Source organism: Alligator mississippiensis, chromosome 8 (genome assembly GCF_030867095.1).
Source record: "Alligator mississippiensis isolate rAllMis1 chromosome 8, rAllMis1, whole genome shotgun sequence".
Taxonomy (NCBI): domain Eukaryota; kingdom Metazoa; phylum Chordata; order Crocodylia; family Alligatoridae; genus Alligator; species Alligator mississippiensis.
In genome coordinates, this window is record NC_081831.1 from 6,479,019 (window position 1) to 6,492,047 (window position 13,029).

The 13,029-nt window shown below is 41.3% G+C and overlaps 1 protein-coding gene across 15 annotated transcripts in view; it reads left to right on the forward strand.

Moving 5' to 3' along the window:
- PECAM1 (platelet and endothelial cell adhesion molecule 1) overlaps positions 1 to 13,029 on the forward strand; it is a 73,946-nt gene that overhangs the window by 12,846 nt on the left and 48,071 nt on the right. For 9 of the 15 annotated variants that reach the window (XM_014601871.3, XM_014601874.3, XM_014601876.3 and 6 more), the window contains exons 1-2: positions 11,834 to 12,121; positions 12,234 to 12,257. In XM_014601871.3, the coding sequence (XP_014457357.1) occupies positions 12,088 to 12,121; positions 12,234 to 12,257 (58 nt within the window). In that variant the 5' untranslated portion in view covers positions 11,834 to 12,087. Of the gene's footprint in view, positions 1 to 11,832; positions 12,122 to 12,233; positions 12,258 to 13,029 lie in introns of those variants that run through there. The other 6 variants (XM_019494215.2, XM_014601878.3, XM_019494220.2 and 3 more) reach the window with 3 other exon arrangements.

Here is a 13,029-nt window from a genome sequence, read left to right on the forward strand (position 1 = left end):
TTTTAAGGCAGTTTGTAATGGGATTAACTCTTTGGTGTCATTCTAAAATCTAGGGCCATTTTACCAACCTACAGCAACAGCCATAGCGATGAGGATATTATCTTTCTCTCTCATGCGTCCTCAATACGTCATTCCTATAGGCTAAGTACAGAGAGTCAAAAAGCCCAATGCTGAATCGATTCTGTCTTTGCAGGTTAGTCTAAACTGCACAGATTAAATTGAAAGAGAAGTGAATGGACATTTTTAGCTTTGATTCAGGAAATGCAGCCACATGCCTGCAGTGGCTCAGGCCAGGAGCCAGCAGGGTGCTAGAGTAGGGGTGGGCAATTACTTCAGGTGGAGGGCCACTTAACGAGGTTTGGTGAGCCACATAGGTAGCCCCACCCCTTGACAGTTGCCCTGCCCCCTAGTCACTATTTTTGGGTAGAAGCCCCACCCCTACTCCCTGACCTTTCCCTCCCCTTGCCCCCTGGAAATACTTTTGGGAGGGGGGGTTGCCATCTTAGAACCAGAAAAAAAAATCATACACTAAATGTCAAACACTTACTGTAACATATATTAATTTTATTACAAAAAATATTTTTGTCATGGTTTGTGTTTGCATACTGGATATAGAGGTGATTGCATAATAATTAAAAAAATAAGTTCTTAGTCTTGTATGTTGTGTGTGGGGGTGTATGTATGGTGGGGCATGGGGGTGGGGATGTGTATGGCTAGGGGTGGGGATGTGTGTGTGTGGAGGCTGTGGGGGGAGTTTGTGAGGTGGTGTGGCTGTGTTTGGTGGCAGAGGTTATGGTGGGGGATTGTGTGGTGTTTGTGAGGTTGGGTGTGTGGCTCTGCAACACACTGGTCTGTGGAACACACTCTCCTCTCCTGCAGTCAACACTGGTGTGTGTGTGTGTGTGGCATTTGTGGGGTGTGGCAGAGCCTGGGAGGGGTGTGGGGACCCCCCCACACACTCCCCCCATGTTGCAGCAGCAGACAGGGGTGCTGGTGCCTGGCTCAGGCCAACACTGCACACCACAGGGAGCAGTGCAGCCCCCACTGGGCATTGTTTTACCTCAAAGCTTTCTGAAACATGGGTTGCTTTGGTCTCATCTGAAATATTGTATGGTAACAGCACATTACAATTGCACATATGGATCATATTGCCTGGCCAGAAAAGCACTATCTTTTCAATAGCTTATAAATAGAAATGCAGTTGAACATTGATTATCCCCAAATTCCTTTTGACATGTCTAATGTTAATGTCCAGTAACTAAATGTGCATTTCTTCTCTGCCTGAAGCTCTGTGAATTTCAGTGGAGTATAAACATTTATCTAGTTTCTGTCTTGTTCACAATTTCGATGTTCTCTTTATTTGACATAGTGCAGCTGCTCAGCAAATAAGCACAACATATAATTTATCAAATATATTTATCCTTGCCATTAATTATCAGCAAATGGATTGTATTTTTCTTGAACTTATACAATGATTTATTGAATAATTCTGACTGTAAGCATTTTGCTATTGTTGATAATAGTTAGTTGTGCTAATTAGACAAATATGTCACATGGAACATTTGTGCCTCTTGACTATAGGTTGTTTTGGTGTTTAGAGTCTGGTGTTTTGGTACACTTGTTCGCAATTATGAGTATTTTGAAATGGTTTCTTAAAATTCATTGTTTTGAAGAAGAATGCTACTGTCAGTGAAGAAGTTTTGCCTGAATCTCTGCAGAAAATGAACACTGAAGTAATATAAATGCATGTATAGTGAAGTTGTTAAAAAAAATTCCATTAATGTTTATTAGAACATTATGGAAGAATTTGTCCAGTTCTTGCCAACCATATGCAAAATCTGATAATGCAGCAGCTGTGCTAGTGAGGGTAGTCAGTGGCCATAAGAAACACAGTGCTAGATTACCGCTGACTGGTACTTTGTTTTGCTTTCAAGTTGCCTGCAGTCTCCGACCTAATATTTTTGGTCAGGAGCCAAAATGAGGCTGGAAAAATAGCCCTTTCCTGATTCTGAATTCAGCTTTAAACCAAAACCATAGAGCAGATGTGGATTTTAATTCAAACCTTGTGGGCAAGGCAAGCAAGAATGAACACTGGCTATTGGAATTAATGACCCTTAGAGATGATAATAGCTCAAATATTTTGGGCTGCCTGCAAACTGGCAGATACCTCTGTATTGACTATCCTCAGTTCATGCTTTCAAGTGTTTCCCTCCCCACAAGCTAAGCCACCTATTTATTTAAAAAATCATAGCTGGAATTCTAACATGACCATGTAACTCTGGGAGGCCCAGGTTTATGGTAAGACCTGTAGATCTTCTCCTACGTGCCTGTCCAGAGCCCAGCACAATGATCCTGCTTCGGAGCCTTTTGGGACGTGACTGCAAAATGAAAACTGAGTAAAATGATGAGAGACCACAGTCCTCACTTCATGCAGAACACTGATCGTTTGCCAGACAGTACTAATCTTCAATCGCATCCTGCAGAGGTAACTCCGAACCGACAACTTTGATGTGAAAGGCTCAGTGATTCTCTCATTTATGTTGTAGCTTGAAGGAGGATTTGTGAGAAGTTGAAAGGAGAAACCCTACATAAAGTTGTAAGATAATTTTATTTTGGCAGAGGATAGGGGTGCACCAATAGAGATTTCTGGGGCTGGTACTAATGGCTGATTTTTGATGAGCCATATCAGCCAATAACCGATCCAATTGCCAATATGCACCCAGACAGCATGAAGAGGCTGGTCAGTCTGTTGTGGGGGAAGGTGTGAGGGAGGAGGGAAGGGGCATGGAGAGGGCAGATTGAGGCCCCCGTGGTGAGGGAGGGAGTGGGGCTGGGGCAGGGGAAGGTGTTGCCCAGCTGGGGTGGAGCACTGGATGGAGCTACGAATGGCTGGTCTAGGAAGCAGCGGGGAGGGGTGGTGGCTCCTGCTGCTGCACGTACCCCGGGAGGGCATGTGCCTGAATCTGTGCATAGGGCAGGGCGGCCTGCCAATGTGGGCTGGGGCCAAAGTGGTGCCGGGCTCTTCCTAGCAGGGGGCTGGGCTGGGATGTGCTCGGGGTGGGCAGTGGCGACACTGGGAACGGGTGTTGGGCGTGCTGCAGCCACCCCAAAATTCACTGTAGTCCCCCTCCCAGTGCCACTGCCCACCCCAAGTGCAGTCCAGCCCAGCCCCTGCTGGGAAGAGCCTGCCGCCACCTTGGCCCCAGCCCACCCTGTCACATGTGCAAATTGGGTCACATGCCCCCATGCTCTCCCAGGGTGCGTATGGCTGCAGTAGCCACCCCCCACCCCCTGCTTCCCAGACCAGCCGCTCATGGCTCCATCCAGTGCTCCACCCTGGCTGGGCAGCACCTTCCCCTGCCCCAGCCCCACTCCCTCCCTCACCACGGGGGCCTTGATCTGCCCTCTCCATGCCCTTTCCCTCCCCCCTTGCTCCTTCCCCGACAACAGAGTGACCAGCCAGACGCCGCTCTTCTTGCTGTCTGGCTGCATATCGGCAATTGGATTGGTTTTGGCCGATATGGCTTGTTAAAATTCAGACATCGGTATCGGCCCAGAAAATCTCTATTGGTGCATCTCTATTCTCTGCCAAAATTTGCTGTAGTCCCCCTCCTAGTGTCGCAGCCCGGGCCAGCCCCTGGCTCAGCCCCAGCCCCAGCCCACCCCTCCCTGTGCCCCCAAGATAAACCGCTCTGTCTCACGCCCTGCCTCTGTTGGGCAACACCTGCCCCTGCCCCACTCCCTCCCTTGCTGCAGGGGCCTCGATCTGCCTCCCTCCACCCCTTCCTGTACAACAGACTTACCAGCCAGGCGCTGTCAGGCTGTGCTCCTGACTGCCTGCGTGCTGCGCTGTGGCTGTGCACATGCATGGAGCATTTATCAGCCACATTATTGGCCGCATCAGGCAAAAACCAATTGCTGGTACTTTCAATTTTTCTTATATCAGTGCCAATCCAGTATAGGACTGATGTATTGGTGCACCTGTAGCAGAGAGAATATTGTGAAATGTAGTCAGACATCAAGATGCTTTTGGTTGCATTAGTGATCACGTTCCACGCGGTGGTGCTGTTGTGAAATCTTATGCTATTTTGAAGGCAAAAATCTAACACTGTTTCCTGGAAGTTGCAGGCAGGTCTTTAACCTTCTGGCAGAAATCTCTCTCTCTCCCTAAAAAAAGAACAAACTCTTGGTAAATCAAGAAATAAAGTGAGTTTAATTAGCTCTCCAATGAGGTGTAAAAACAGTTCCCCCCTCCCCCCCCCCCGCGATGAAACACTCAAACATCTTGTTGTTAAAGAAGGACAATATTGATTGACATTTTTAAAAATAGATGTAGAAGTAACAATTCATTCTGTCATTCCTCTTAAATTCATCTAGGCCTGCAAAAAAGACCTGTTTCATACCGTTCCCTTAAGTAGAATGGAGATCTGTGAGCGTATTAAAGATATAGAAGTGATAATATCCACAAAAATAGGGCTCCAGTGATCAGAAACTGGTAAATTATAAATTGAGAAGCCACAGTAAAAATGATCAAAAGCCAAAACATATACAGAGGGCCTATCCTGCTTCTATTGAAGTCAGTGGCCAAATTCCCATTGACTTCAATACGAATGGAATCAGATCCATTGCCTTTTTTCAAAAAATAAAATAAGATGCAATTTTTACCACATCCCATTTAATAGGCATAGTGGGAGCAAAAAAGATTAATTTTAAGACGGAGCTTAAAAAATTTACCAGCAGTCATTTTGTGTCCTGTGTTTCTAGCCAAAGGGTAAATGATAGTTCTGGCTTTGGCTCATCTGATCTGTGTTGCACTGCTTTGCACATATCTATGTGCTTTTTTCCCCCCACAAGGAAGCAAAGTATTCACATGGGACTTGGAGATGACCCACAGAAACTGGCTCTTTTCCAAAAAAGTTAAAATCTCTCCAGTAAAGGATGTTTGCAAACAGGAGACAGACCATAAGGTCTTAGGATGGAGCCTTCCAGAGCCAAAGGAAGGAGGTGAGAGTGATGGAGAACCTGTTGGAAGTAGCAGGTTCTTGTGGAAAAGACACATCAGGCCTAAAAACCAGCAATGCAACAAGTTCCTTAGTGATATGCCATCCTTGTGCTGTGCTCTAGGTGCTGACCTACTGGGGAGTTGACAAAAATCACTTCTCTCTCTGACTTGGGAGGTAAGGCTGGGTTTGAAATGATTGATAGCAAATTACTAACATCTGTGGATGCACTGTCTGTCCCATACCTTTCTTGCCTAGTGTTTCAGTGGGCGGTAGGGATGGAAGGAGCTCTTGATGCTCTTCTGGGCCTTCATTCTAGAATATACTACAGATACAATCTGGAATAACCTTTTAGTTAGCTTTGTCTGCTACTGTATCATCCAATCCTGGAAAAGACATATAGCGTGAACATGATATGAGGAAAATATGCATTGGTCCAGTGGAAGTAGGTCCAAACCAGAATCTTGCATTTGAAACCCTGATCTCCTGAATTTCAGAGTGTTGTGGTTAAAATCCATGAAGCTGATCTTACCTCTGTGATTTTGGTTCTGAGCTAGCACCAGAAATGATCTGTTTTTTCAGAGTCATTGTGGATGGTTCCCAAAATGGCAGCAATCTTATGAGACTGGTAGATTTTGTGAAGTATCCTCAGTTTAAAGCAGAAATCTCATGAGAGCAGTTCATGAAGTTTTGCTGACCTCCCCTAGCCTAGTTAATCCAAAAAGCCAGACTCACAGCCTCGGTCTGACCTCAGCCATCTTGACCTACTCAAGTTAAAACTGAAAATATTAGCCCAGATGCACTTTTTGTCTGCTCTCTCTGGGGCTAGGAGGATGCAGCCTTTTTTGTCTCCTTGTGGGAAAGGTGGGTTGGCTTGTAGAGAGCTTTTTATGTCTGTGCTGCATTACTTTACAGGGGCGGAGGGGGGAAATCTCCTTCCTTCCTATTTTCTTCCTATCAATAGCAAAGTTTATCAATCTTTGTTCTCCATCTGGCATGTGCCCTCCTCCTCCTTTCCTCTACCTGGCTCTGGAGACCTTTGCTGGAGGCTGGCCAAGCTTTCAGTGCTTTGTTGTAAGTGTGTTTTAAAGGAACCAGGTTAAGGAGAATAAATGCTATTACTAACAAACCGGCTTACTTCCTGGTCATTAATTGCTATGGCTACTGTACTATTTTCCCCCTGCAAAATAGCTAGTTGGATGCTTGTTAATGTTACTGATACATCATTATACAGATGAGAGTTTCCTTCCTGCTTCCTGCTGCAAAATGCCACAGTAATGTATGTAACACACGGATTATAGCACAGTTTATACCTGAAAGCTATAGGCTTGGGAAAAAACGGTTCCCATTGACCCCAGAAGAAACAAAGGGATTTTCATGTAAACAATTCAGGTTATGAGAGCTCTGCCTCTCCATTTTCATATTTCCTTGATTATATTACTAAGCACAGATATACTGTTCTAACTAATCAGCCCTCACAATACATCCAATGTAAATACATGTCAATTATTCATTTTTTACAGATGGGGGAAATGGAGATAGGAACAGACTGAGGCCTAGTGCTGCAAGAGTATGTAGTGACTTGGGGCATTTCAGTTTGGGGTGACTTGAGAGAAACACAGTCCTAGGTTTGGAAAAAACCTGCAGGGTCATCTGCTCAGGATTCCTTAAACCATCCCAGATAGATGCCTCTTCAACCTCCAGGGAAGGGGGTTCCCCAACTACTCCAGGCAACTTTTTCCATTGTCATATATTGTCCTTACAGTTGGGAAATTTTTCCTGATATTTGTTTTAAATCTGCAGTGTAAACCTTATGCATGTGTTTTCCATCTTCTTTATGGTGATCTTTCAAATATTTGAAAATTGATACTATCATGTCCCCCCCCACCCCTACCTTAATCTACTTTTCTTTATATTAAGCATACCAAGGTCTTTCAGTCTTTCTTCATATGGCTTGCTTTTTCAACCCCTTTACTTTCCTCACGGTTCACCTCTGGACCCTCGTACAGTTCTGTACATCTTTTTTTAAAGTGTGCTGTCCAAACCTGAACACTGATGAGTAGAGTTGGATTATCACATCCCCTCTGTGTTTTGCATACAGTGCTTCTGTTAAAGCAACCCCAAATTCCTTTTGCTTTCCTTGTGACAGTGTCTCATTGTTCACTTGCTTAGCAGTGCTACTTTCAAACCAGATATCCCCTATACTGTATCTGTTGATTCATTTTAATTCCTCATACTTTACAATGTTTTAAATTTAATTTTGTTACTCTCTGTAACTTGATTCTCTATCCAGATTTATCCAGAACTCTTTGGATTTTAATTCAACATGTATGCAACACCTCTCTTTCCTTGTGTCCAAATCATTAATAAAAAAATGTTAAATAGCACTGAATGCAGAACAGACACCTGGGAACCCACCTGAGACCTCCTGCTAGTTTAATATCAAGCTGTTACAATTACTGATTGCTTGTGGTTATTCAACTAATTGCATGTCTGCATAATGGTAATTCCATCTAGTTCATATTTCTCCAACTTATTTATGAGAATGACAGGGAGACTTTAATACTGTTTTAAATAAAGTCCATGTATGCCATGTCCACTCCATTCCCCTTATCCATCAAACTAGTTACCCTGTCAGAAAGACAGGGGCATTTTTTACATGATTTGTTCTTAAATCTGTATTGGTCACTTGTGATCACTCCCTCCACTTGCAGATCTTTACAAACTGACTGGTTTATAATTTGGTCTAGTAACTTATCAGGTTAAAGGGGTCTGATCTTCAAAATGGGCTAGACTTGCTCTGTGAAAATCAGTTTCTTTAATGTTTCTCAGTTGAGGTGCTCTAGTAAAATCAGTAGTCATATTTGAAAATTAAATTCCAACTGACTTGATCAGAGTTCTCCAGTGAATCAGTGTCAAAGACTGAGTGAGCTTTGCAGTGTCCTGTCTCCCATCTGTAGCTTTGGAACAAAATTGCGTTGATTTAAAAATGGACTAGTAGACTGAGGGAGGAATATTCTGGGTGATAAGAGGACATTACCCGTATGCACGAAAGATTAAATTTTACCTGAAAAGCTGAACTTGCTGAGGTTAGCATTATTTTTATTGCAATGCTACTCTAATTAAAAACAAAAACACCTATTCAACTGTTTTTTCTCAGAAGAACCAAATAAATAATTGTCCCAGGACAGACCAGTTCATAAAACCAGAGCATGGGAGCATATGCATGACACACTTACTATGCTGTAAGTTAACATGACACACATCTGCCTGCATCTGTTAGAAATCACTTGGATCCACAGTAAAGATACCCCTTGATAATTTCTTCAGTGCAAATTGGCTCCCTACCACCTAGGTGGCCAGGTGCTATATTAGCATCTGCTGTGGGCAGCTATCTTGGGAAATCTCTTTATGCCTGCTCCTTACTAGAGAGTAAATTTACTATGAAATAAAATTTGTGGTAAATTACCCCCTAGTAATTGTCATGTGTCTGCACTCATACACACTCAGCACAGAAAGGTCCTGCCTCCTCTTGACTTATTTTCATAACATTTCTGCCCCTGGCTACCACTGCTGCGGCTCTACCACTGTTACTTCTGGTGTAAGTGCTGATGTGTACAAACTACTAGCAGTCACTGTATTTCAAACACAATGTCACTTATACCAATTCTGAGCAAAATCAGATGTCAGAGTGGCTAAAAGTTAGCAGCTGTTCCACAGTAATTCTTGAACCATCATTGTTATCCCTTAAGGGAGCTGCAGCAGTGACAGCGATGGCAGGAAACTCAATAGAAAAAGAGTCTCATGTAGACAGATTTAGAAAAGTCATGGTTTGTGGCCAGATCAGAGAGATGCAAACTGCTGAGGTTTGAAATTTGAATTCTTGCTTAAAACTCTAATTTGGAAATCTTGGTACATTTTCAAGGTACTTGCATGTTAATATATTAAAAATTGAGCAGAAGTTTACATCCTTTTTCTGTGTCCTGCACAATAATAGTGGTAAACCATAATAAAGGGTCAGATTCTGAAATCCTTACTTAGCTTTTACATAGTCTGTCAGCATAAATTCTTCATTAAATATTTACATATCAGAGGAGTTATAGGAAAACCCATCACTTTAAAGCTAAGGTATACAACTGGCCCATTAGTCATGTCCATTAAACTGCGCCCAAAAGAAAATATTCCACAGTACTTTTGGTTTTGTTATAATTTTGTTTTGGTAAAAGAGAATATTTTATATTCATGTCCATACATATATGCTCATCTCATCTTTTTCTGTGTATATTTTAGGTTATCTTTCTTATACGCACACTAAACTAGGATTTTAGGTTCTTATATGCACACTGAACTAGTACTTGCCTCAATGATGGGAAATGTTTTTTTATGGCAAACAAGATAGTTTTATGTCCAGTTTGTTTGTGTGCTGTTGTGGGTGGATGTTGCTATCGTTCTTTAGCTAAATCTTGAAATTCATGTCTTTATTTATTACACTCTGAGTGTGTAATAAGTTATTTCCTGTATCTATGCAGGCATACATTGCCCTGGCATGTGTATAATATGCACATCATGGGTGTGAATAGGCCGTAAAAGGTGGGTGCCTGTGTAAAGCTCCAAAGCCAATTCCAGCTGTCTCAGATGTCCATGACGTGAACGGTTTTCCTGTGTTCTGCTTTGCCAGCTTCTTTTTTTTTTTTTTTCCCTTCTTTTGCCAAAACAGAATTAGAACAAAGCCCGAGCGGCTGCTGTGGAAGATTTTCTATTGGACTTGTTTATGGGTGTAAAGAACAGCCACTACCATGTTACTTCCCATCTGTGTTCATATATACTTCAGGCCACAAAGAGGGTTAAAATAGTTTAAATATTTACAACCAAGGCTGACGTTGGAGTTAGTTCCAAATTTTTTGTTTCTGAGTATGATTAAGGGTCTCTTTTCCCTTTTACCAGCATCTGAACAGAATCAGAGCATGTTTGTTTTAGCTGAGGTAACATTTTCCATGGGGCTTCGCCGACTATACAGTTCCTGACTTCTAGTTGCTCTGACTCCGTTTGCAAAGACATGAAGTGAAATTTTGAACCAACCTCTTAATTCCACTGTTATTAAAACCTACCATTTTTGTAAATTTCTGCATGATTTAAGAATAAAAAACAGAGTGGCAGAAGCAAGAGTTGGGGGCAGAGGGAAATGGTTATGCTATTTCAGCTGACTGAGACCATTTTGCTCTGCTCTTGCTCTGAAACCTCACTTCACTTCCTACTTTGAAGCCTTTCTCAAATCTTATTTTTATGCTGCCCTCTAGGCCCCAAGATGACCCCAATATTGAGGTACAACCTCAATATGACCAGCCCCCAGTACTTTAAAGCCATGAATCAAATTTAAGAAATCCTGCTATTTTAAAAAAACATTAGTACATTTGAGGTTGTCTTGGTGTTCAGACAAATCCACACAAATCAATATCCCTCATTTCTGAGCTGTTAGTGTATACATGGATTGTGTTCATTCAGGCTTTTTTCACAACAGAAGGGCTAGCACGATTATGAATCTTCTTTGTGAAGAATTTTGAAATGTTGAGATTTTAGTTCCAATTTAAAATTAATTAAAAATCTTTAAATCTTTGGTGGAACATAACTTCTTTACAGCTTTATGTTGAAGTTCATACCATGACTCCAGTTCATTGTTGCCTGGACCCTGGTATTGGGTGGGATGGATAACATTAAAATGCAAAGGGAGGCACTTTGCACACATTCCCTTCAGTTCCTGTCTAGTTCTGATTTTAGTCTACTGGAGTATTCATTTCAGTGTTTTGGCTCAAAGTGAAACTCATCCAAAATGACAAGTTTCAGTTTGTTCTAGAAACTACATATTTCAGTGTAAAAATTACAAAAATGAGCCCTGTTCACATTATATCCAACTTTGAGAAAGGTTCACCAACTTTTCAGCCTTAAATGATTCCAACCAAGTGCCTAGATTCAAGCAGCCTCTAAGTTTTGGAAAGCTTAGCTCTGGCTTTGAAGTGTGCCTCATCTTCAGTTTTGCTATTGCTGCTTTAGATTTCTAATGGAAGAAAAGTCCCAGAACCACATAATATCTAGGCATGTTTGAGTATGGATATATTTTGCTTCCTTTTAAATATATAAGATAAAGAACTCTTTTACACATATCTTTATCATACATACTATGGCAGCTATAGTATATGTAGCTATATGTTCTGTATATAGAATTTATAGCTATATACGATGGGATCTTATTGACCTTGGAGCTGAATCACTGTCTGCTTTAAATGGCTTGAACTTGCTGCAGTATTTATACACAGATCAGTAAAGATATCAGTCTCCTGCCCTATTGTTAGAGCAGAGCTGCTAATCAGCAGGGTTCTTGGTTTTCTCTGATTGACAGAAATCCCCAATTTTTTATTAAAATAAGTAATACCACATATATATATATATAGTGGTGTTTCATTTTAATCACAGAAAAATGTGGATTTGGGGTTACTTTTTTTAACTGAAAATTGGTGATTTTTTTCAGAGAAAACCAGGATCCCTACTAATCAGCAATATAGAGGAAAACACAGGGTTATATGTCCAAATCCACTGGAAGCATTTTCAGTGTCAGGCTGCAGAGCATAACACTGTGGATGGCCAGTGAAGTCAGTCAGCAAATGTAACTCCAGTTTTAAATGGTTAAGGCTCACTAGAGGTGCAGGATAAATGTCACAGGACTTCTTGTTGTTTTAATACACCTTAAGAAACTAAACAAAGCAAATACGTTTGGTGGCTCCCTCAGGAAAAGACCAGTCACTTCCTTCCTGAGCAGTAATCTGCCTGCTAGCAGGAGATAGAGTCTCATTGTTTACCACTTCCAGTTTCCAGTAATGGGAACGATTGCTTGACTAATACCAAGCCAGTTTCTGCTGCAGATTTAGAAAAAACTACAACTTTTCATAGAGAAACTGCTTTAGCTGTTTCTTTCAAAACACCATAAACCAAAAATTTATATTTTTACCTCGTTTAGGGTCCTTGAGGCACAGTCAACCAGAGCTGATGAACATCGTTTTATTTTGGAACTAGGTGGCTGCTCTCCAATCACAAGATGTGTCTTGCTCTCCTGGTGATTCTCTTACACTGTAAGTTCAAAGTTAACTATCCAGATGTATTTTCACTGCTTCAGTTTTACTGCTGTTACTACCCTCCAGTTATTTAGCTTTGAAAATAACAAACGTTCCATTAATTTTCCAGGTTCAAGCCTTAAAGCTCGTGAAGGTGAGTTGTGGAATTCTTTTTCAATTTGTTGATATGTAAAGTACTAATTTCCATGCTGATCTGAAATTCTGCTGGTAAAGCTCTATAATCGAGTTACTCTAGATTTTAAATAGTTGTAAATCTGAGCAGAATTTGGGCCACAAATTTATCTCAGGTAAAATCTGCATATCTTTGAAAAGTGCCAACATATGCTTTTTGGACTTGCAGAAAGAGACAGACTCCAATCCAGCCATTTAAAGTGAAATCCGACTAGTGAAGTCAATTGCAATTTTGTGCTGACTTTAGTGGGAAATCCTGGCCACTGAAGTGATCTGTTGTATAAGATTCAATATTGTGCTAGTGAAATAATCACTGAAAATAACTTTGGTCAGTATACAAAGTCTGCAGATATCTTTATTTAGTCTTTAACACAAAATATCTGGAAAAATGATGGTGAGAAGTTTTTGCTGCTGAAAACAGTGTTTAAATCAGCAATGCACTACTCACATCTAAATAAAGATCTTTGAAATAGCCAGTGGACACACTTGTTTAGGAAGGGGAAAGAAAATTTAGGTATTGGCTTTCCCGTTTTTTTTAACAAAAAAGCTTTCTTGTCCCCCATAAGGAAGGAGGAAGTAAACAGGTTGTAAATATAAATTAAGAACATTTGCCAGATGTATTTGCTCTTTGTTTTGAGAGCATTGCTAGCTTGGAAGAAAGTTGAACTTACATGAGTCTGGAACTGGAAAAAGTGGGTAACATTTTTGCAGGCTGTTCTTCTCCAGCCTCCCTT